The sequence below is a fragment of the Drosophila melanogaster genome, chromosome 2L (genome assembly GCF_000001215.4).
Source record: "Drosophila melanogaster chromosome 2L".
Lineage (NCBI taxonomy): Eukaryota > Metazoa > Arthropoda > Insecta > Diptera > Drosophilidae > Drosophila > Drosophila melanogaster.
The window spans coordinates 12,170,514-12,191,380 of record NT_033779.5 but is presented as its reverse complement, the minus strand read 5'-3'; the positions used below and the strand labels follow the sequence as shown (position 1 = coordinate 12,191,380).

Here is a 20,867-nt window from a genome sequence, read left to right as displayed (position 1 = left end):
CTTTTTAATAGTGATTTTATAGTGGCACAAGCTAGACTTGAGAATTTTTTAAAGTGTATACCTCGGGACACCTCAAGCACCGGAAAGCCGCTACTCAATGCCCATAGAGAGGGACAAGGACATAGACAAAGGACAGCCGATGAAGAGGCAGCAACAGCAGCAGGAGCAGCTGGTGCTCATGTTGCATTTGATGCTGCTCACCTAAATGCAATGGCAAAAGTTTTATGTTCGAAACACGAGCAGGCAGACAACAACGGCCAGGACGAGGACGAGGACTAAGCTCACTTCCGCTAGCATTAACGATGCACGCCCATGGGTCGGGGTAGATATGGCTGCATAATGGAGTCTGGAAGAGCCAATGACCATTAGATGGGGTCCAGGCACAGTTGCCGGGGGCCAAGTTTGTCTAGCGGAGTGTCCTGGCCATGGAATGGACAATAGGGCAAAACGAGTTATTAATAAGCAAGGTTGGGATACGCCAATAGCATATAACTGAAGTGAAAATACACTTTCTTACCTTTGAACAGAACATGGTTGGTAAAAGTCTTTCAGTTTGAAATAACAAATTCGAATGATAACTGCTGATTACCCTCATTTGGTATAGGAATTGGAGAACAAGAGTTTATATTATACATTAAAAAAGAATTGTACCTCTAGTTCTATGAGTAAAAACATATGATATAGAAAAAACTTCAACAAAACTAATGACTTTGATTGTAGGAATCGGAAAATGCAGCCTAAACTAAACAAAACCCAGCATGTACAATATTGACAGCCGTGATTATGGATAACAGATCACAGACCAATCCCCGTAATTTCTAACAGAACAAGCAACACAACTTCGCCTGATTGGCTTATGGTAAGTGTATTATAAACAAATATGAAGTGGGCTGAGCAAAATATTCCGGCCTAATACAGGAAACGGAAGTGCCGACAAACACACACGGACACACATGTAAGCAACAGTATATAAACAGGGAGAGGGAATGTGTGTGTGTGTGAGGAGGAAAGAAACAGACGGAGTGATAGCCAAACTAAATGTGAACAAATATTGCGAAAGTTTTTGCTGTAGCACATAAATTTCTGTCATGGGCATCATTAATTAGCGCACTCTGCTCGCCACCGCACCCAAAATAGAAAAAACGGAAAAGAGATACATTAGCTCAAACCGGAAGTACAGTCGCGTTAACATAAACAAGCTGGCGATAAGCAGAAAAAAAACGCAGAGTTGCAAAAAGTTAAATTAAGTTGGATGGTAATATGAGGCCGTTTTTTGCCGTTTATGCATCCACCACTTGACATGAAGATTCAAATTGAAACCATCAATCATGCTGCTGGGAGTCAGAGAAGATGAAAGGATTCTAGCAACTAATGAAAACCAAACACAGCAGGTGATGTTGATATGTTATTAGAAAGAGGAGCTGGTGCAGATGAAGGTGAAGCACAAAACGCTGTCGCTGCATTTTGTGGCGCCTTTTCCTTTGCTTGACTTTTTGTTCCGTTTTTCTATTATTTTTTTTTTTTTTGTTTTTGTGTTCAGCTGGTTGCATTTTTTCTTGCTTTTTGCATTCTGTTTGCGCGGCGGTATCAGTGTAGTAATCAGAAATTTTAATCAAGAGGAGAGATGCCCTCCTCGTCATTTGCCTCCTGATGCCGCCTTAACGCTTCACTTAACTTGGCTCCCAGCGTCGAGGTAAACATTGCAATTATGTCGAGCACAAGAGAGCAGTGCGATCCAGGTGAGCTATGATTAAAAACCCGGGCATGAAAAAGCAGGTGAAACGAATGAGGGGACGGACTCTATTTGAAGTTTATGAGAAGCGCGGAGAGAGGCGCTGTAATGTTAACGAATCAAGTGTTTGCACAGATTTTGATTAATGTGTGGAGGAATAAGCTAATAAATCAATGGAGAAAAACCTTGAAAAATAAACGAAGTTCATATGAAAATAAAATAATTAATATTATAGTGGATCACCTTTACTGAAATCCACCTGTTCAGCAAGAGAATCCAGCTTGCAGTATGAAACTGAAACATGTTTTTGGCTGGCCGCTCAAGCACACACAACAACAGCGCATTCCCCCAAAAACAATTGAAGAAAAGTAAATAAAGCAGACCAAAATGGCAAAATAAACGCATTGGTGCATAAGTCGCACGAAGGAAAGAAAATTGGGAGCGGAAGTGTAGATATAGATGTGAGTGGGCCCGGGGATCCATGCAAAGCAGCCACGTGCAAAATGGCGCTCAGCTGCCAGGCGGAAGTGGAAATGACCCCCCAGCCCTCCCGTCACCGTTGCGAATTTCCCATGTGGAGTGCCTTTTGTGGTTATGATGAATATGAATGCTATGTGATTGCATTAGCAACTTGAACTCCTCGTCCGGACCTCACTTCTCGGGCATTCAGTACACGACATGACAACACACTCATTTTCACATAATGCCCCACCAAAGGATGGGTAATTGGGGCCGGGTGGCAAATGGGGGGATGGAAGTTGCAAAATGGAAGGCCGTTGGCCAACAAACGGAAGCTTTTTGAAAAATGTGTTTAGTGTGTGACAAAAGACGAAAAGAAAACTTGGACCAAGTGCATAGAAGGGCGAATACTTTTGAAGACAGGTTCCGAAGTTGGATCATTGGATTTGATTTACAAAAAATGTACGAATGATGCAAAATATTTTAAAGGTAAATATAATAGATCTAATACTTTATCATTCATGTTACAAAAAAAAAAAAACTAAAATATTGAGGTATAATCCAAAATCAATTGATATGAACCTAAATATAACCGGACTCTTCAAAAGACACAATCCTCGCACCTTTTTTTTAGCATTCAATCAGTCAGTAAGGATTGAAGTACCTGTTTCGTAATGATAAGATTCGCTAATAATCTGAACCAGTTCCATGTGAGCCCCCGCAATTGCTCGCAGCCTCATCCGCAAGCGGAAGTGCAGTGCTCGAGCATGCAGCACGAACCGAAGCGAGTCCTTTTTTTGCCCCCAACATTCGTCTGGTTGGCGTCCTGTTTGCGGTCAAAAACTTCACTTAGTGGCATTTTAGTTTACTTGTTCCTATTCGCTAGTGTGTTTTTTGTTTTCCTTCTTCAGTTGTGTGCGTTTGTATGTGGTGTGTGCATGTGTTTATTTAAATTATGTCATGCGGTTTCTAGACTTCCGTTGGCTCAATTAGTGGTCAGTTAGTTACGGACACTGCTTTCCGCCGTCCAAACACACAGCCAAAAAAAGATGGAAACAAAGAAGAAAAAAACGGACGGAGAACAAGGATACACCCACGCTCACTCATAATATCACTCGTGCAAGTTTCCGGCATTTTTGCTGCATTGCGTTTTCATATTAAATGTGATTACTACTCGCCCAATGCCCAGAAGATTGGCAGGACCCAGGGACAGGAAGTCCGCCATCCAATGAACCGTTAAGCAAACGCATTGTGGGCGGTGGGAGGGAGTGGCTGGCGCCCGAACGCCTCCCCCGCAATAACCGCCAATTCATTTGAGTGCCGTTGTCGAATTGGCAACATTTGCCGGCCTCTCCGTTTTTGGTCCTGCGGGATGTCGGTCAAAAAGGGTTATGGCTTACCTTACACAGATATAAGGCGACAATTGAGGATGGTATATTAGTGCTTGTTATGAAGAAAAATTATATTTAACACACATATGTATGTAGAGTAAGCAAACAACAGATTTATATAAAATATAAATCTTTTTGAAGTTTTTGTAGTAAATCTAAGTTTTTATAATCTTAAACATAACTTTGAAAGAACTACTTAATTGGAAACATGTTCTTTTCTACCTTTGTTTGCAGTCTGTGCTTGGCCTTTCCAAGTGCGATATCATTCCTACTAACTTGACCGCGGCTGTGCGTATGTGCGTGAGTGGTGGAGCAGAGCCAAAACAATCATAAAAATGCCTTAACCCAGCGGCTGGCGAGCCATCAACATTTGATTGAAAAAGTCTCCGAACCCGAAAAGCAAAGGCATGATGGAGGGGGAATCGTCATCAGTTGGAGATTTGATTGCATTTGCTCGCTCAGCCGCTTCCTTCAGGAAACACAAAAAAAAGGATATCATATTCGCACTGCTCTCCCCCGAGGCACTCAAATTTTACGACACTAAATTTGGTACTGCATACTAAAAACGATAATAAATGCCTCTGGATGTGCAAGATTTTTTTCCACTTCTCCTGGCGAATTGTTAAATTATTTGTTGATTATGAATATGTAAGCAGGTCAGGGCGTGTCGAAGGGCATTTAAGCGGTAGTGAGAGCAGGTAAATTTATTGCAATATTAATGTTCATTAGGCAGTTGCGTTGGGTTGTGAAATTTTATTTAAAGTACTCGGCTTGCATAAATCATGAATTGCATTTAGGGAATGAGAAGCAATTTTGTTTTATGTGCAATGGAGAAAATCTAAGTATGTTTTTTTTTTTTTTTTTTTGGAAAATTGACACATACATATACATATGCTTTCAGGTTTAATCTAGAGAAACTGGCTAATTGAAACCAAGCAGCAAGTGAGATACATCCATTTAATCACAATATTCTCAGCTCATTGATTTGTTTCGCATTTGGGCAATCAAATACGGTATACAATACCAGATTTGGCTCAGTAACTGACCTCATTCGATATACCCAAACCTCGATCTATTTATTTGCACCTCAATTTCGCTGTTTCTGTGTGGCATGAAACACATTGTGTTTGGCTCACGCGATGCAGCCGAAACAAATTGGTTTCATTAACTTTTACTATAGCATTTTGGCCCGCTTGATGGCAATAAATTGTTATCTACTCCACATGATGTTCCCTGTTGCTCTGATGCTCCTGCCACCTTTCGAAGTCCTGATAGTCCTGCTAGCTGGTAGCTACTTCAGGCTAAATGCCAATACATATTCATTTTGTTGCAAAATTTTCGCACATATGCAGTTGTCCTGCGGAGTGTGTGAGTGAGAGAGAGCGAGAGACCAAGCGGACGAGCGAGTGAGTGAGAAACAGTGTGTTACGGTTTGAAAATTGTGTGGGGAATCAGTTTTACAAAATTGAATTTATTTCGCCTGCGTTGCAGCAGCACCAGCATAGGGGACCTGCACTTAGAAAAATACTCTACAAGTTTATAAAACCTATTAGGAAATGCTTTTGAAAAGCAAGGCAAACACACACACAATTTTGTTTAAGATGCGAATTATTTCCTTTAGAGGATATTTATGGCTGTATTTTCTCTCGGTGTATGCCAGAGGGAGGACCCACTCGATGAGTTTGTTGGTGTGTGGTGCTATAAGTATCAATAAGTCCAACGGCAACATCAGCTGGCGTGTAACTAAGAAGGATAAGTGCTCTGCTCCACTATGTTTCACTCAACCCATGCCAACGAAATTTTCATTATTATTTTTACGGGGCCTTTATCTATCTATGCATCCATCTAGCTGGCCATCTCTTTTCCATCCCGTGGCTCTATAACAATTGTTTAGTGGCGCTGCAATTTATTGCTCTGTTTGTGCGCCACCAATGGGGCTATAAATTGAATCGTGTTCCCTGACCGAAGGCCAGAGCATAATGTGGCGAATAATTGTAAGAATTAGAAAGTCCTTAAATATGCAGCTGTTGAAAAGTATCGACTAATGTGTATAGCTTTCTTTTCGCATCAAAATAAGCTTAAATTATGAACTAAATTAAATTGAGTGTGCACAACACAACTAGTTTCTTATGTGCCAAAAACAATGAAATGTTCAAAGAGATCAAAAAAGAAATTATCCAAACCAGAAAAAGAACTTCGCCCACAAGCAACACATATGAGCCACAAGGATACCGAGGAGTTACGAACACACAAAGTCTATAAACAATTGCGAAAGTTGTTCCAGGCCGCAGCCACGAAAATACCAGCAACAGGAAGAGGAGACACAGAAATCCTTAAATGCCCAAAGTGTAGTAAATATCTGAAAGGATGGGGATGAGCAGCAAGCTTAAGGAGCAGCACAAAAGCCACAGACAGGAAGTTAACTCACAACGAGTCTGTGTGTTCCTGGCAATGAATTGCAAATTTCATAGAAATTGTTTTCGAGCGTTCAACATGGCGTATGCGTAACGCATTCACAGTCTCAGCGTTTTCCAACTCCATCGACCTTTAAATGCCGTTTTCGACACACAATTCTGATTTCATTGAGTCGACAACAACAGACATATAAGAATGGAGCATCGAACGCAGACGTCAAACGTCAACTACGTCGCTTTTATTGGTTTGTTTATTTGTAGCGCAAATTTTTATGATTTTTCCTCACTTGTTCGTAGCTGCTAAACTGATTTCCATGGGGAAATCATAAGGATACGCTCGGCAAGTTTCTTGTTCAGCTAGATATATTTTTGTTTTCTATGCCTTCCAATCGACTATCGTTGCCTTTTTGAGCAGCTTGATTTGCTTTAGTTTATCGAGCTTTTTCAACGCAGTTTAAGGTAGTTGTAAATGAAACGGATTTTTGTTTCGGGGGCAAATTAGCTGTATCCTTTAAGAAAATGTATTTTTGTGCTTGCAATACAAGCTTTATACTTTACTTGAAATTCTTAAACCATTTGAAAACGTCCCAACTCAATAAGTCCGACATCAACTGAAGCTTCAAAAATACGAAATCAACTTTAATTAGCTTCTGAAATAGCAGGGCGGAAATGCATGTAAGCGCACAAGTAAAATGGACTTTTAAATCAACCTCACAGGACTTTGATCCCTCATTCCTGATGCCGGATAATTGCAACTTAGCCACGCCCAGTTGGTTAAGCAGAACGCCCAACTCAGCCGAGCCAAACACTATTAAGGAACAGATGCCGGAGGTAGACGGCTCTCCCAAATGAAATGTAAAGAAAATGTTATTTATGGCCAATTTCACGAGTGTCTGATGCTGTTCCTCCTGCAGCTCCTGCGGAAAGTGCAGCTCCTCCTGTTGCTCATATTGCTCATGTTGCCCATGTTGCCCATGTCCTGGCAACTGCAGCGGATAGCTCTTGGCCAGAAAGGGAGCGGAGGCATCGCATCTCCCTTCGGATCACCACGAAGGATTCGCCCAGAATGCGTGCGTATTTGAAGGCTCCACATCGACGAGGAATGCAATCTGTAATGCAAAAGGCGAATCAAACGTATTTTGCTGAGCCAGCGCCAGCAACAGTGCTGCCCGTTTAGCCGTTTTCAAGCCAATTCGAAATATTCCCTTAATTTTTAGTACTTGGAAAAATAAGAAACAAGAAAGGCTTTTCTCCGAAAAAGTTAAATTAAATTAAGTTTATTTATGTATATGTATATCATTCTAATACATTTTTTAAAAATGAAATGACAATTGTCTTTATTTTGTTTAAAACAATTAATATTGAAATTAAACAGTTAATTTGGTAACTTCAGCTTTAATTTGCAATAAATAATCAAAGTCATCTCCAGCACTTAAATCGGCAGTCGTTAATAGACACATACACTTAAAGAAAAATAAATGAAATAAGTGGTTTTAAGTAATGAAACGGCCTTTTACCATCCACTATTGAGATCCTCGAATATCAGATACATATTGCTGTTTGTGCACGTAATTGCTTTCTAAAACAAACTTGCACAGAATAGGCATCACTAGAATCTCCATGCTTAATCTTAACTATCTTGCTTTTATCTTTATATCTTGTATCTTTTTTATACTTTTCAACGAATTTAGTATATCTAGTTAAAAGTTGTTTTCTCAGTGCACACATGTACATACATATGCAGTCACTATCTGTGGGTAGCTCCATATCCCTTCATTTCTCCGATTCCTTCTCTGTCTGTCGGATTCTCTTGGTGCTTGGGAATCGAATGCAGGTTAAATGAAAATGTTATTTCATTTGGCCGCCACTTAGAGTGTCGGAAATTGAAATTTATATCCGTGTTTCTGGCCAGGATGCGGAGGACGACCCGACTGCGAAGGCGAAGCGGAAGAGAAGTAGCCCATTGAGGAGCGAATTCATTCGATTGTGGTTTATTGCCCCGATTGCTCAGCTGCTACCAAACTCAGACTGCGCCAATGTACGCCCCACTTTGGCTTTGCAAATTTACAATTGTTGCCACGCCCCCTTTTTGGATGCTCGGACGCCCCGTATTTTGAGGGTAATGCTCTGTGACATTTTTAGACGATACATTAATAACGAATTTATTCCTCAACTTTGTTTTAATTTATGGCACTTTTGGTTATCGTCACAGATGTGACTCGTTACTGAGGGTTTTCTATTGGCAGAGTATAATATCTTAATATATGTAATAGAAAAAGTAAAAGTACAAGTATCATGAAATATTTCATAAATACATATTTAAAGTCTTTCAAATCTTGAATATACTGTAACTCTTCAGTTATATCTTGTGTGGCAAATCTCTGTGTTTACGTTCTATATCTAGATTTATTGTTATTTTCGTATTATGCGCATCATGTAAACACAATTGAGTGTTTCACCCTTTTGGGGAAAGGTCTCGAATCTGTCCGGCACTCCAGGATATAGATTCCATTATCTGGGCTGGCTGCAGCCTGTACAATTTAATTAACTTTCAACAGATGTGTCTCCTATCAATTGGATTGCACTGCTGTTGTTCTTCTCGGTTGATTGTTTTAGTTTAGTTGCGAGGGTAATGTCGATGTCAAATGCTGGTTAAATGCCCGTTCATTTTGTTATATTTACATGGACAGAGTATCGAAATTACCTTCAAATTAATTCGGGACAAAGACAACAAATAGAGTGTGTTTGAGCATAGATTCGACTTTATATTGCGACTATAAACGACTTACTACAAAATTAAACTTATATAAATATTGTTTCTCTAGAAACGTTCAAGTTTTTGGAATTAAATTTCTAAACAGATCTATTTGTTCTCAAGATTGCATCTCGTTTAAGCTCAATTCTATCAAAACTGCATTTTTGGTTTTAGCCAAGTGAGCTGCTGATGCCGCTGCTGCCAAGAGAAAAGTGCACTATCGTTTTGCTCCGCAAAAGTCCATAAACACGTGCCACTTTGGAGACATCTTCTCCAGAGCCAGCATTCCTCACCCCATTCCCCCAGAGCCACTGCTTTTATGCCCACGTGCCAAGCGACGTGTTGCAAATTATTTCGACATCTGATTTTAAACGGAAAACAAGAGATAGAAAACCTAAAAGGGGCGAGGGATTTTCTCGTTCACTCTCTTCGGGTCTAAGCGCAAAATTACTGGCTAAAAAGGACAACAGCCGAGCCGGCGAAATGGACAGAGGGACAGAGGGACAGGACTCCCAGTCGCCAATCCCCATGCTCGATTCGGCTATGGCTGAGCTTTTTGGGTGGGCCACTTATGGCCTTCCTGTGTAAACTTTTGAGTGCATTTTTCGTTGCATTGCAAACAAAAGACCGGAGAACACAGCGATGGACTGGGATGCCCAGGCAAACGGGCACATTATGGAACGTTAGTCCAGCTACACTGGCAGAAATTCTCAGCCAGAAGTCAACGAAGGTTAAGGTTGGGATTATTACAGATATATGATGGCATTTATTATGATTTATAAGCTATTTGGAGAGTTAAGTAGCCAGCTTAGCTTAATTTCTGGATATTTATTAGCAAATAAGAGGTTTTTGATTCTTTCAGTGGTGCCAAAAGTTGAGTCTTCATGCCTGAGTAGTAGTAGTACAAGGGGCACGGGACCAAGGAGTGGCGCCAAAAGAGGCGGACTAGCACTGGCGAGGCTCCATCAGAAAGTGGTGCAGTTGGTGACATTTGCATGAACATAAAAAGCTCATGCACAGCAATTTGCGACTTTGCCAGTGACATTAAACGTGGACAGCAGCAGCGGCAGCAGTTCAGCAGCTCCAAGTTTGGGGGCATCTGGAATGGGATGGGGATGGGTGCATCGTTCGAATGGAGCGGTGCATAAATGCGAATTGGTCAGGGGCTCATTTCGTAAAGAAACAGTGGCAGCTGCAATGGGGTTTAGAATCATATGCAGTAAACCATACAATCATAAACAATATCAAACTTTATAAAAATGAACTAACTGATGCTCATTACTTCTGTGATTTATTCACTTATGCTAGTACTAGTATAATATAATTGCTCAAATAACATGATGTGCTTTTCTTAAATGTATCTATTAAATTTTCCTATCCTTTCTTTCTGATAACAGGCACACATCTACGCATCTGGCAACTGGGGTGACTCCCCCACATTGCATACGAGAATGGACACTGAGTTGGGGGATTGGGACTGGAGGATTGGGGCCTGGGCAGACAACACTTTGCACACTTCATTAGATCGCAAGTGAAAGATAATGGAAGGCGACCGAAACAATGCCCCGAAAAATGATGTGTTAACTGCAGCGTTAAAAATCTAGAGAAAATAAGCAAAGAAGGAGCGAACGTTAACCTTAAACAGCCGCTGGGGGTGAAATTGAGTACAGTGTGGATGGAGCTTGGATTTCTTTGCCTGTACGCCTCTATCGCTATTCTGCTGATGTTGCGTAAAATGTGCAATTTATGCCGCCCCCAAAGTGTTGAATTTTAAATTTCCCTCCAACTGCGAGGCGATGGAAAGGACCTTCAAGTTCAGGCAACAATGGCCAGACATTGATTTCTTATCGTTGGCCTGGAAGCCTTGGATACTACACACATCCTGCAAAGTCATTTTGATTTATTGGCAATGATTTTCCAAGTTATTGAACAGATTAGATGGGCGTGTCTTAGTTTCCCAGCAAAGTGCCAAACAATTTGTTTATGTTTTTTGGTAATGGACTTTGCTTCCTCGATCCTTCTTCCCCGCCATTAAATGCAGGAAAGTCAGTCCTGAGACGAAATTGAACATTTTCAGCTCGTTTCTGGTAGAGCAAGTTTTCCAAATGAAATGACAATTGGCCAGACCAGAACCGAATGGAGAAATTGGGTAGACGCAATAGATCCCCCTGCTCCGAGCTTATTAAAATTGTGCACAGCCAGTCGAATTTCCTTAAACGGATTTTCTCCAATTTGTTGCCGTCCGTGTGCAGCGGAAAAGCAGATTGAATATAATAAGTATGAAATAGCTATAAATATCATATTGCCAAATGGTCAGCAACAGGCAACTGGACACCAGATACAACCTGCAGCAACTGGTCCCCATTGGGCAGTAGAAATATGAAGCGAGAAAGGGGTGAGAACATCAACCACAGCACGATGATAATGTTGATAACAACCAATAACGCCGCAGACAAGCTGAAAAAGTTTGCAAACATAGCCGGCATTTAATTGCTCTGCAAATGCAGTTCATTAAAAGTACTGAATAGAAATAGCAAGAAACTTACTGTTTTTATCTTAACTTGAAAATATATCCTCTCTTTTAAATAAAGATAATATTTAAAAAGGGTATCCCACAAAATAGTTGACTGCCTCGTTGTGCCATTCACTTTTAGCCAAGCTTTTCCCCAATATATAATTGAATTCTAAACCAACGCAAACATCTCCAGAGAAATAAGTCGACAAAGAATGCAACTGCAGCTTCCATGCAGCCCCATCCTCATCTGAAATATAATAGAAAAAATTCTATGCTCCTCTATGCGGTGGCGTAAAAAAAAAATAAAAGATAAAAGAAATTCAATCAGAATTTTCTGTTGCATCTGACCACCGCCACAAAGGAAAGCCGAGCGAAGTGAGATGGAGATGTGGCAAAAATGGGAAAAGTAAATCCGCTTAAGATATTGTATAAATCATGAGCCACAACATTCGGCTACCTGCTCCACCGCCCTCCTCAACCCCTTTTCAACATTTGCAATTATGTGGCAAATTGGCGGCATGGCAATGCAATCGAATGCAAAATATTTGAACAATGAACTGCGAAAACCCGCCGAGAGGCCGGAAATTGAAAATGTCCTATGACGACCCCGCACATCTGAACCCTTTATCACTATTCTAGTTTGTAGTCATTATGTTGCTATTACATCGATCCAATGGACATAGCTAATTATCCAAGCTCTTTATGGTGAGTTGAAAATATATTTAGAAATTTGATGACTGAAACATAATGTATAAGTGTTACTAAATTACTTATATTTTTAGAATTAAAATTGAATAAAATGTTGAATTAATGTATGTGTTGTATGTACACGCACACATAGAAATTAAAAAAAATTATTTAGCTATTTGGTTGGTAAAATTGGTGGTTGATATTTTCAAAAAAACATTTAAGTGCAAATCAAAGTTGTTGAGTGAAGCTCTGTGAGTGGATCTATGTAAATATTTGATATTCCTCGCTAATTTACATACTCATTGAGTTTAAAATTTTGTTTTGTTTTTGCGGCGCAATTGAAACAAGTTTCTGAAACATAATGTATAAGTGTTACTAAATTACTTATATTTTTAGAATTAAAATTGAATAAAATGTTGAATTAATGTATGTGTTGTATGTACATGCACACATAGAAATTAAAAAAAATTATACAGCTATTTGGTTGGTAAAACTGGTGGTTGATATTTTCAAAAAACATTTAATTGCAAATCAAATTTGTTGAGTGAAGCTCTGTGAGTGGATCTATGTAAATATTTGATATTCCTCGCTAATTTACATACTCATTGAGTTTAAAATTTTGTTTTGTTTTTGCGGCGCAATTGAAACAAGTTTCGCCGACAACAACTAATTTTGCACTCAACTAAAAATTTGCTCAAAAAGCTTGCAAGACGTGAAAAGTTAATTTTCCATGAAGAGCTTCTTTAATGCGACAATTTTCTAAGGGAAAACCAGCTTTCGAAGTAAAATGAAGCTGAAAAGATTTACAGATATGTTTGTACGTATTTTGGAATTGCAATTTAGTGACTTCCATACACATACTCCTGCTTTTTCTTCTCGAAGAGGATTTGTTGCTCCCCAGACGGCTGGTCTTATCACAGAATTTTCCTTTTAGTCCAAAATTGCCATGGTAACAGACAAAGGAGGCAGATTCAATGAGCCGATTGCTCAAATAACATGCAACAAAATGAGCAATCAGTGCCAAAAAAAAAAAAAAAAGGAAAGGAACAAGCTACACGCAAAATTGCAAGGTCCTTTTCTTCTTGAGCTGCTTGAAAATTATACGTAAAAGATTAAAAGAGCTGCTTAAGTTCATTGAACTCAAAAAAAATTATCTTTTCTTAAACTTTTTACATGCAATTGTGTTTATAGTAGCTGCTTCTTATCCAAAGATCTAGTCAAGCTATAGATTTAATAACATAGTTTTAAAATAACAATACTAAACTCAGAGAAACTAGTACAAATATTGCCGCATCAAAACCAGAGATTTCTGGCTTTAAATTTGAACTCATTCCGCCGATCACCTTTCCAATTAAAGTTCGATAGCCCAAATCAGAGAACTGTGTCACTTTGCAATTTAATTCCATTATCCGCAGTAAGTTTAATTGAAGAAAAGTCCCACAGTTCAACCGCAGTCAATTCACACCGCTAACAACAAATTGCACTCATAACAGTAGTAGTTTAAGATACTTCTTATATGACCGCCTACGAAGCTGCTGATCAAAACAAAATAGTTTTTTTTTTAGTGACCCCAATGCGTGGATCGCCAAATTGACATAACAAACACATAACTCGTTCCGAGTTTCACTCAACTAATGCCAGTTTCTTGAGTGAATGAGCAGAGCTTTTCACGCTGATCGCCACTCGAAAACAAGTTGCGAATGTGGAGCGTGCTGAAAACAAACCCGAAACTAATTTCAGTTGTTCAGCGTCTGCCAAACGGTTCAAACCGAAAACGATTTGAATACATTTTCCAAATATTAAAGTTTGTTCAAAACCCACCAAATATGCTGAAACAAGTGATTTTCGTGCTCCTCATCGCCGTGTGCACAATGCACAGTGGTAAGTGACTTTTCTTTTGAATGATTTTTCACCGGAAAGTAATTTTAAAAATGAGTATAACCAGTTTTGAGTGCAAACGTAGGGTGTTTAGAAAACCAATTACAATTATAATAAGATTGCTCTACAATTTACATATAGGTAAATTTATATACGCATTTCTGAAATTAAAATAGACATAAAAAACTGGAACAAAATGATACGCATTAAGTCATCACGTTTGAATGCCAACCACAAATATTTGAAATACCGAAACACACGAAAATGTTAGGTAAATAAATAAATAAATAAAAAAACAGAAATATTCACGTATTTTTCCGTACGTTTTGGAATCGTATATAGAAATGGCTTCATAGTCGTTAAATGACAGAGGTCTTGAGAAAGAAAACGCGCTTAAAGTTATTGTTTATTCCGGCTGAGGGCGTTACATAAGGCGATCGAGTGAGATTACGAGCGAAATGGAGATCTCAAACTGGTTACAAGCCAAAACAAACACATTCAAATGGTCGACCTTGACCAAGCCATTGAATATTAATTGATATTAATTAATATGTCTTATCTGCCTACTTCAGCATCGGCCATCAAGTGTTATCAGTGCAAATCCCTCACGGATCCCAACTGCGCCAAGGACAAGATCGATTCTGCCTCTAACATCCGCGCCGTGGATTGCGACAGTGTGCCCAAGCCCAACACCATGGAGCAACTGCAGCCAGTGACCAGGTGCAACAAGGTGGTCACCAGCGGTGAGTGAAATCCCACGGAGTTCCCCTTTTGCATACCAATTTTACTACCAGAGGCGCACGCACCTTGAACGCAATCAAATAAATTAATAAGTCATGATGTCACCCAAACAGAGGAGTCAAGATCTGGAGGGTACGAGTTCCAATTAACATATGGCAAACAAAAAACAAAGTAATATACAATCTCTGAAATCGTATGCAAAGTAGATACAGTGCGTTTCGCAGTCGTAAGATCATAGGGCTTAAATACTGTACAAGAAAGCATAATGACTCACTAAGTAGAAAGTAATTCCAGAAAAATATAGTCAAACTAAGTTGTTCATACTTAAAAACTAAACATAAAAATATTCAAGATAAAGACAGAATTAGTCAGAAAATAAAATTCATCAAAATTAAAGTGGTAAACAAATTAGCAAGCCACTGTGAACTAATTTTAGATAGAGCCTGTGACTCATTTAGAAGTAAACAATGTTGTGTATCTAACAATTTTTACAGCGTTATAACTGAAGTTTAATTGTTAGGAATAGTGTAAAATATACCCAAGGCGGCGACTTGTAAAAATTGCCAATTTAAACATTTTTGTTTGTTCATCTGTAGTTGATTACCGGCTTTTTCACAATGGTAGTAAATGGTATACTTTGCACATAAGTCACATGTATTATTGATAGCAGTACTGTTATGTTACATAGCTTTCTTGTATAGAAATATTAATGCAACCAACTAAAATTCATGTTTTATACTTAATTTAGCATATATAATTTCTAATAATTTCTATGCCTTTAAGAAAATTACGTTATTTTCCTTTGAAAACAATTCACATTTACATCGTGAGGGAATGTTCGATGTTTTAGATAATAAAGTTTAAGATATATAATTTTCCGCTATGATTTAGTCTAAAACCATTAATATGACTTATTTTTAATCAGCGCAATTAGTAGATGACAAACCTTATTTCTATGTATTCATGATTCTGTTAATATGAGGATATCCATTGTGGATGACTATTAATGTGTTATTAATTACTTGTGATCCACAGACCGCGCTGGAACGATTGTGTCCCGCGACTGCCACTTCGAGTCCATCGGGCAGAAGGACAACGAATGCACGGTGACCCACAGCCGGCAGGTGGAGAGCTGCTACACCTGCAAGGGTGACCTGTGCAACGCATCCGGAGCAGGCCGCTTTGTGGCGGTCAGTGCAACGGCTCTCCTGGCGATCCTCGCCCTCAACTTGAGCCTGTGATGCCGCACCAAATCCGGTCCAGAAATGCATTAAATAAGTGTGAAAAACATACCTGTACAAAGGAGAAATGTAAATGTTAACTATAATATTGATCAAAATAAAGTAAATCAAACTAAAGTGGACTCTTTTAACTAATTTATTTACCTGTGGTAGTCCCAGAGCTCCAGTCGCAACTGATTAAAGTTAAGCAATAAGAAGTCGGAAAAATCGTCGTCATGAATGCAACCAAACTCAAAGCGGTAGACCGAATCCATTAGTAACTAATGTTGGTTTAGTTAAATAAAACGTTTACTCGACACAATAACAATAAGAAAACGGTGGACAATGTGTACGAAAGGAAAACAAAATGGCGATCAACGGGACTTGCAGGTTTCGCAATCGGCGTATTAAAAAAAACAACACATTTACGATCAAAACGATCACACACAATGCTTAAATCACACGCACTTTTTTATGTCTATAAAACCCAAAACATTTTATCTTCGCTTTTAGTTTAAAACACAATTAACACATTAAAAAATGCAGAAACCGCACAATACGAACAAAAAGGAAAGGAGATGCGAATTAGAGATGGCAGATAAAGTCTAACGGTGCGGGCTTTTATCGATAATGCAGCCCAGCGTGCTGTGTTTACATAAAGGAACATAGAATAAACATGTGCATAATGAGAAACATAGAATTTATAATAATTTCTTATATAACTCAATTTTTTTTTAAGAAACTCGAGTTAATATATATGCAAGATTATAGTCTTCATGAAGACTATAGAGATCTGCGTTTTTAAATAGAATTTTTTAAAATTTCTCAAAGTTTCCCATGTTCCCCTGTTTTATATTTCCCAATCGGTCCTAATTTGAGAAAAATTTACAATACGTTATAGGTTATACCTTGATTTGAATTTTGTTAACCGTTTCAACTCTATGAAACACAATAGAAAGCATAGGCGCTACAATCGAAAAGTTTTCGGATTAGAATGCAGCTTATTTAAGGCAATATATACGTTTTTCGTTTGAATTTAAATTAACTGCTGGCTTTTTCAGATGGAAAACCATTACTTAATTACTACTCCTGGTCGTCAAGGTTCGGAAAATCTCCAGAAGAACTGTGCCGTAAAACGCAGATTGCAATTTGATTTCGTACCGTTGGAGGAGTCGGCTGGTCCAGCCAACAAACGTATTATGTACGAAGATGACTTAAAATCTGGCGAATATGTCCAAGGAAATCGTAACAATCAGTGTGAGACTCAAAATGTGCTTCCGGGAGATTCCTCATCAAATGAGTTTGCAGCTAAGGACATGGAGCCGCCCCATTGCCCAACTTTTCCAAATAGAATCGTTTCAAGAAGGCTTACTAATTAAAACAGCATAAGAGGTCTGCAGAGAGATTCTGGATGTGAATATATATATAAATATATAATATATATATGAGTTATTCTCATCTGCAGTCTGAATAAACAATAACAATGGTCGACTAGTGTATAACCGTTTTTTTTTTTAATTATTCAAAAATGTTCTATTTGACATCGCATTACAATAAAAACTTGTAAGTCGACTAAAACTAGGCGATCTTTCGCAAAAACATTACAAAATAAATGTAGAAAATAGAAAGTATTACAAGATTCAGTTTACGAGATGGAATGTCATAGGCGTAAGATATTTTTTGGACGGAAATAGTATTCCAGGCTTAAGTTACAATACGAGTCCGTTACAGAAAAGGCACTTGATTACACATCGCTCATTCACCACAAGACTGTTCGCGCGTCAGGTAAGTTACTGCTAATTAAGGTAATTTACAAATTTTAAAAATATTTGCTAAATATCTCGGTTACAATTATAGAATTCTTCAGTTTTTATATCTACGTTGAACACACAAGCAAGCATGCTAATACAGTTTATACTATCTGATCAGCCTTGTGGCAAATGGGGCGTGGCATTGGCTACAGCTGAAGCAGGTGGATCCACCTATTGCCGCAGAAGATGAGCCACAATCACCGAGAGCAGTGTGCCAGTTAGGACGCCCATCAGTCCTAGCCTATGGATGCCCGCCGAGTTGCAGCCGTCCTTGCTGTTGCACGTGCAGAACTCCATGAAGATGTTGTAGCTGCCAGTGCGCATCAGGCAGAAGCGTTCGTCGCCCTCGATGCCCGGCTCGCCCATGTAGGCGCAGCTGCGAAAGTAGCGCCATTCACCGTGCACCTTCTGCCGGATCTTGCGACACATTGTCGGTCGCACGCCCTTCAGATGCTCCAGCTCCGGCGCCTGTTGGCAATCGGTGATGGCCAGCGTGCTGTTGTCAAAAGGATCCCCGCATTTGGGATCGTTATCGCTGCGACAGTCCCAACATTTGATCGCCTGGCCTGGAAAAAGTAGTTATGCGGGTTTGTTTGCTTTTTGCTGTCGGTTGCGCAGGCGCAGTTTTGGCATCACGAACTTACCCAATTGCAGCAGGCAGCAGAGCACGATGGCGAATAGGATATATTTCTCCAGTGTTTTCATCGTTATATTTATGTTTTTCTTCGCGTTTCAATTGGATTCAATTTTTTTGGGCGTGTAAATAGCAGTGTGACCGTGTGAGCAGCGTTCGAGTAATCTCCAAAATATGCATTATCCTAGACACAAACCAGGATAAAAACCAAAACCATGTGGCAATATTGTTCATGCTTGAAAACACCGTTGCAAATTTTAAAAATAACCTCTCAGAAAAATAAATGTTGCAGAACAAGAATTTTATTTCTAGCTCAGTAGTTCCTCGCTTAAATTTTATAGGCCATACACTTAAATAGATACAACTATTGGGCATAGAGAACATAATACAAATTCGGTAACGAGAGCCATAGGCTTAATTAGAGAATAACAAATGTATTAAATACGTTTCTTTTTGGAACATTCGTGCTTATATTTTTATATTTTTTAAGAAATAATATTTGAAATAAAATATCTAGATGGCAAACATAATATTGGTATTTTCATAGTTTGGTATTTTATAGCGATCTACCATATGGTCACACAGTAACTCGCGTTATTTATTTTCTTGTTTTAATTCTATTTTATTTAAGTTAAACAAAGCGCACAAAACAGTTTTAAGTAAAAAATGAATGTCCTGCTCCGTTGTACGTTCCTGCTGCTCACCCTGGCCATATGTGGTAGGTCACAGGAATCCCAAGTCGTACGAATCCCAATAAGCCACCTTTTAATCTCGGCTTTTGGGTGTGGCTTTGGCAATTGTTTTTGAGGAATTTTAACTAATTGTTGACTTCATACAGGCAGCTGGGCCATTCGATGCTACCAGTGCTCCTCCGACCAGGATCGCAAGGGACACGACAGCTGTGGCGCCTACAAGAGATTCAACCGCACCGAGCACATTTCCATTGAGTGCAACAGCGACGAGAGCCACATGCCAGGATCCTTCTGCATGAAGGTGGTGCAGCAGGGACCGAGAGGATTCATCTGTAAGTAGGAGTAGCGTACGCCCTAACTCCACAAGTATCGTATTTTCCCAAGGATCTTGTGATCAGTCCATTTGTGTGGTTACCATTTTACCTTGACTGTGATTATTGCCTATTGCAGCAATAGGTGTCCAATGGATTATCTCTCTTGGCAAATATGTGTGTACAAATTAATAATTACATTATATTTTCCAGGGGACGGTCGTTGGCGCCAGGTGATCCGACGATGTGCATCCGTTTCCGATACCGGAGTGGTTGGCGTCTGTAACTGGGGAGTCTACGAAAACGGAGTGTACTGGGAGGAGTGCTACTGCTCCAGCGACAGCTGCAATGGTTCCAGCTTAGTTCAAATGCACGGATCCCTGCAGCTTCTGTTGGGACTCCTGTTGATTGGCGTTGCCTCCAGAATATTTAGAAGTTAATAGGAAAACCAGGCTTATCCTCACCACAAACGAAACACGCAATAAGTGCCTTTTCGCCACTCCACATGATATCTAAGCTAGGATTGACTTTTGATATCAAAAACACATTCCGTCCACCTTTTTCCTGCCTATAATTAAGTCGAAAAGTTGAAAACATTTTAATCGTATAGGTACATTAGTTATCTACAATATCCAAACAAGAGGCAGGTAAATTTACAGACCAAAACTAGCTAAAATATTTAAATGAAAAGTAACGTTAAACAATTGTAAATTTCCTATGTCGCTTGTACTTTTTATATAGTTAACTTAATGAACATGTTTTCAAAATGATTTTACTACATTTGATTTTTAAAAAATGACCATTCCGAAAATGCTTACGTTTGACATATTTATTACTAGTATTTACCTGCCATATCCGAATAACCACTACCATATCGAAAAACCAGTAAATTGTACACACAGAATATGAAAATATATACTATATTAAGAGTATTAAACAATTCAATTTTCATTTCGATTCAAAGCGCAGCCCACTTGCGTTTCCATCAGAGTTTTCAGACCATTTTCCGACCAACCAGCTCTCGCATCCTTAACCACCGCTGAGTAAACAACTGTGGAGCCATCTTCAAATGTTTTCATGGCGTAAAAGGACTTGCCCTCCTCCAACCAAACACGCTGTTCATCCTCGGAATTGCCGGCCGATGGGGCAGACTTTGGGTCCTTGCCAAAGTTTTGTCCATACTGAAAAATTGAAACATTTACTAAATGATCGCTACTTAACTGAAAAATGTAATTAACCCATTTGCGATATAGATCCGTTGGCTGATTCTTGTACGACCATCTCAGAACTTTTAGATAGAACATCAGGAACTTATGCACATTCTCCTTAATCCTAATCGACGATCCCTGGCGGAACTTGGCCAGATCTTCTAGAGTGCTTCGACATATCTCCCGATCTTTTGGTCTCCCGAGATTCTCGCATATGGCCAGCGCTACGCGACGCAGATTCTCGAACTCCTCGTCCAGCAGCTGCTGTCTCATAATGTGAAATTTTGGGGATTTGTATAAACTTAGAAAGTATATCCAAATCGGAATGAAAATGACCGGGCGTGCTTGTAGTTTAAGGAAAATAAAGTAACACACTTGCTTCATTTGTATAACATTTATTCTTGATGTTTTTGATT

At 39.2% G+C, this 20,867-nt stretch overlaps 5 protein-coding genes and 1 long non-coding RNA gene across 7 annotated transcripts in view; 3 read left to right on the top strand and 3 right to left on the bottom strand.

Moving 5' to 3' along the window:
- Positions 1-16,377, bottom strand: part of bru1 (bruno 1) — a 138,435-nt gene extending 122,058 nt beyond the window's left edge. The window contains exon 1 of the mRNA NM_001273478.1: positions 15,961-16,377. The gene's annotated coding sequence lies outside the window, so the exon portion shown is untranslated. The remainder of the gene's footprint in view (positions 1-15,960) is intronic.
- On the top strand, positions 13,495-15,930 carry atilla. Of its 2 annotated transcripts, none has more exons than NM_135714.3 (3): positions 13,495-13,837; positions 14,407-14,577; positions 15,611-15,930. In NM_135714.3, the coding sequence occupies exons 1-3, from the start codon at positions 13,783-13,785 to the stop codon at positions 15,814-15,816; spliced, it is 432 nt and encodes a 143-aa protein (NP_609558.3). In that variant the 5' UTR covers positions 13,495-13,782; the 3' UTR covers positions 15,817-15,930. The 2 variants fall into 2 exon arrangements, with proteins under 2 accessions (NP_609558.3, NP_001260408.1); NM_001273479.1 differs by having other exon boundaries at positions 13,629-13,837.
- A 365-nt stretch (positions 16,378-16,742) lies between the features above and the next one.
- On the top strand, positions 16,743-17,291 carry lncRNA:CR43356 (long non-coding RNA:CR43356). The gene is made up of 2 exons (NR_047942.1): positions 16,743-16,805; positions 16,857-17,291. It is a non-coding gene; the product is annotated as a long non-coding RNA:CR43356 (long non-coding RNA).
- Positions 17,290-18,400, bottom strand: crok (crooked). The gene is made up of 2 exons (NM_135713.3): positions 18,251-18,400; positions 17,290-18,172 (listed from the first exon to the last, which is right to left on the bottom strand). The coding sequence occupies exons 1-2, from the start codon at positions 18,309-18,311 to the stop codon at positions 17,778-17,780; spliced, it is 456 nt and encodes a 151-aa protein (NP_609557.1). The 5' UTR covers positions 18,312-18,400; the 3' UTR covers positions 17,290-17,777.
- Positions 18,401-18,794: 394 nt separating this feature from the next.
- On the top strand, positions 18,795-20,177 carry CG6583 (uncharacterized protein). The gene is made up of 3 exons (NM_135712.4): positions 18,795-18,958; positions 19,079-19,264; positions 19,457-20,177. Exons 1-3 carry the CDS (start codon positions 18,907-18,909, stop codon positions 19,681-19,683), a joined length of 465 nt encoding a protein of 154 aa, NP_609556.2. The 5' UTR covers positions 18,795-18,906; the 3' UTR covers positions 19,684-20,177.
- CG17217 (uncharacterized protein) lies at positions 20,149-20,831 on the bottom strand. Its single transcript, NM_135711.3, has 2 exons — positions 20,482-20,831; positions 20,149-20,424 (listed from the first exon to the last, which is right to left on the bottom strand). The coding sequence occupies exons 1-2, from the start codon at positions 20,722-20,724 to the stop codon at positions 20,185-20,187; spliced, it is 483 nt and encodes a 160-aa protein (NP_609555.1). The 5' UTR covers positions 20,725-20,831; the 3' UTR covers positions 20,149-20,184.
- Positions 20,832-20,867: the final 36 nt, after the last annotated feature.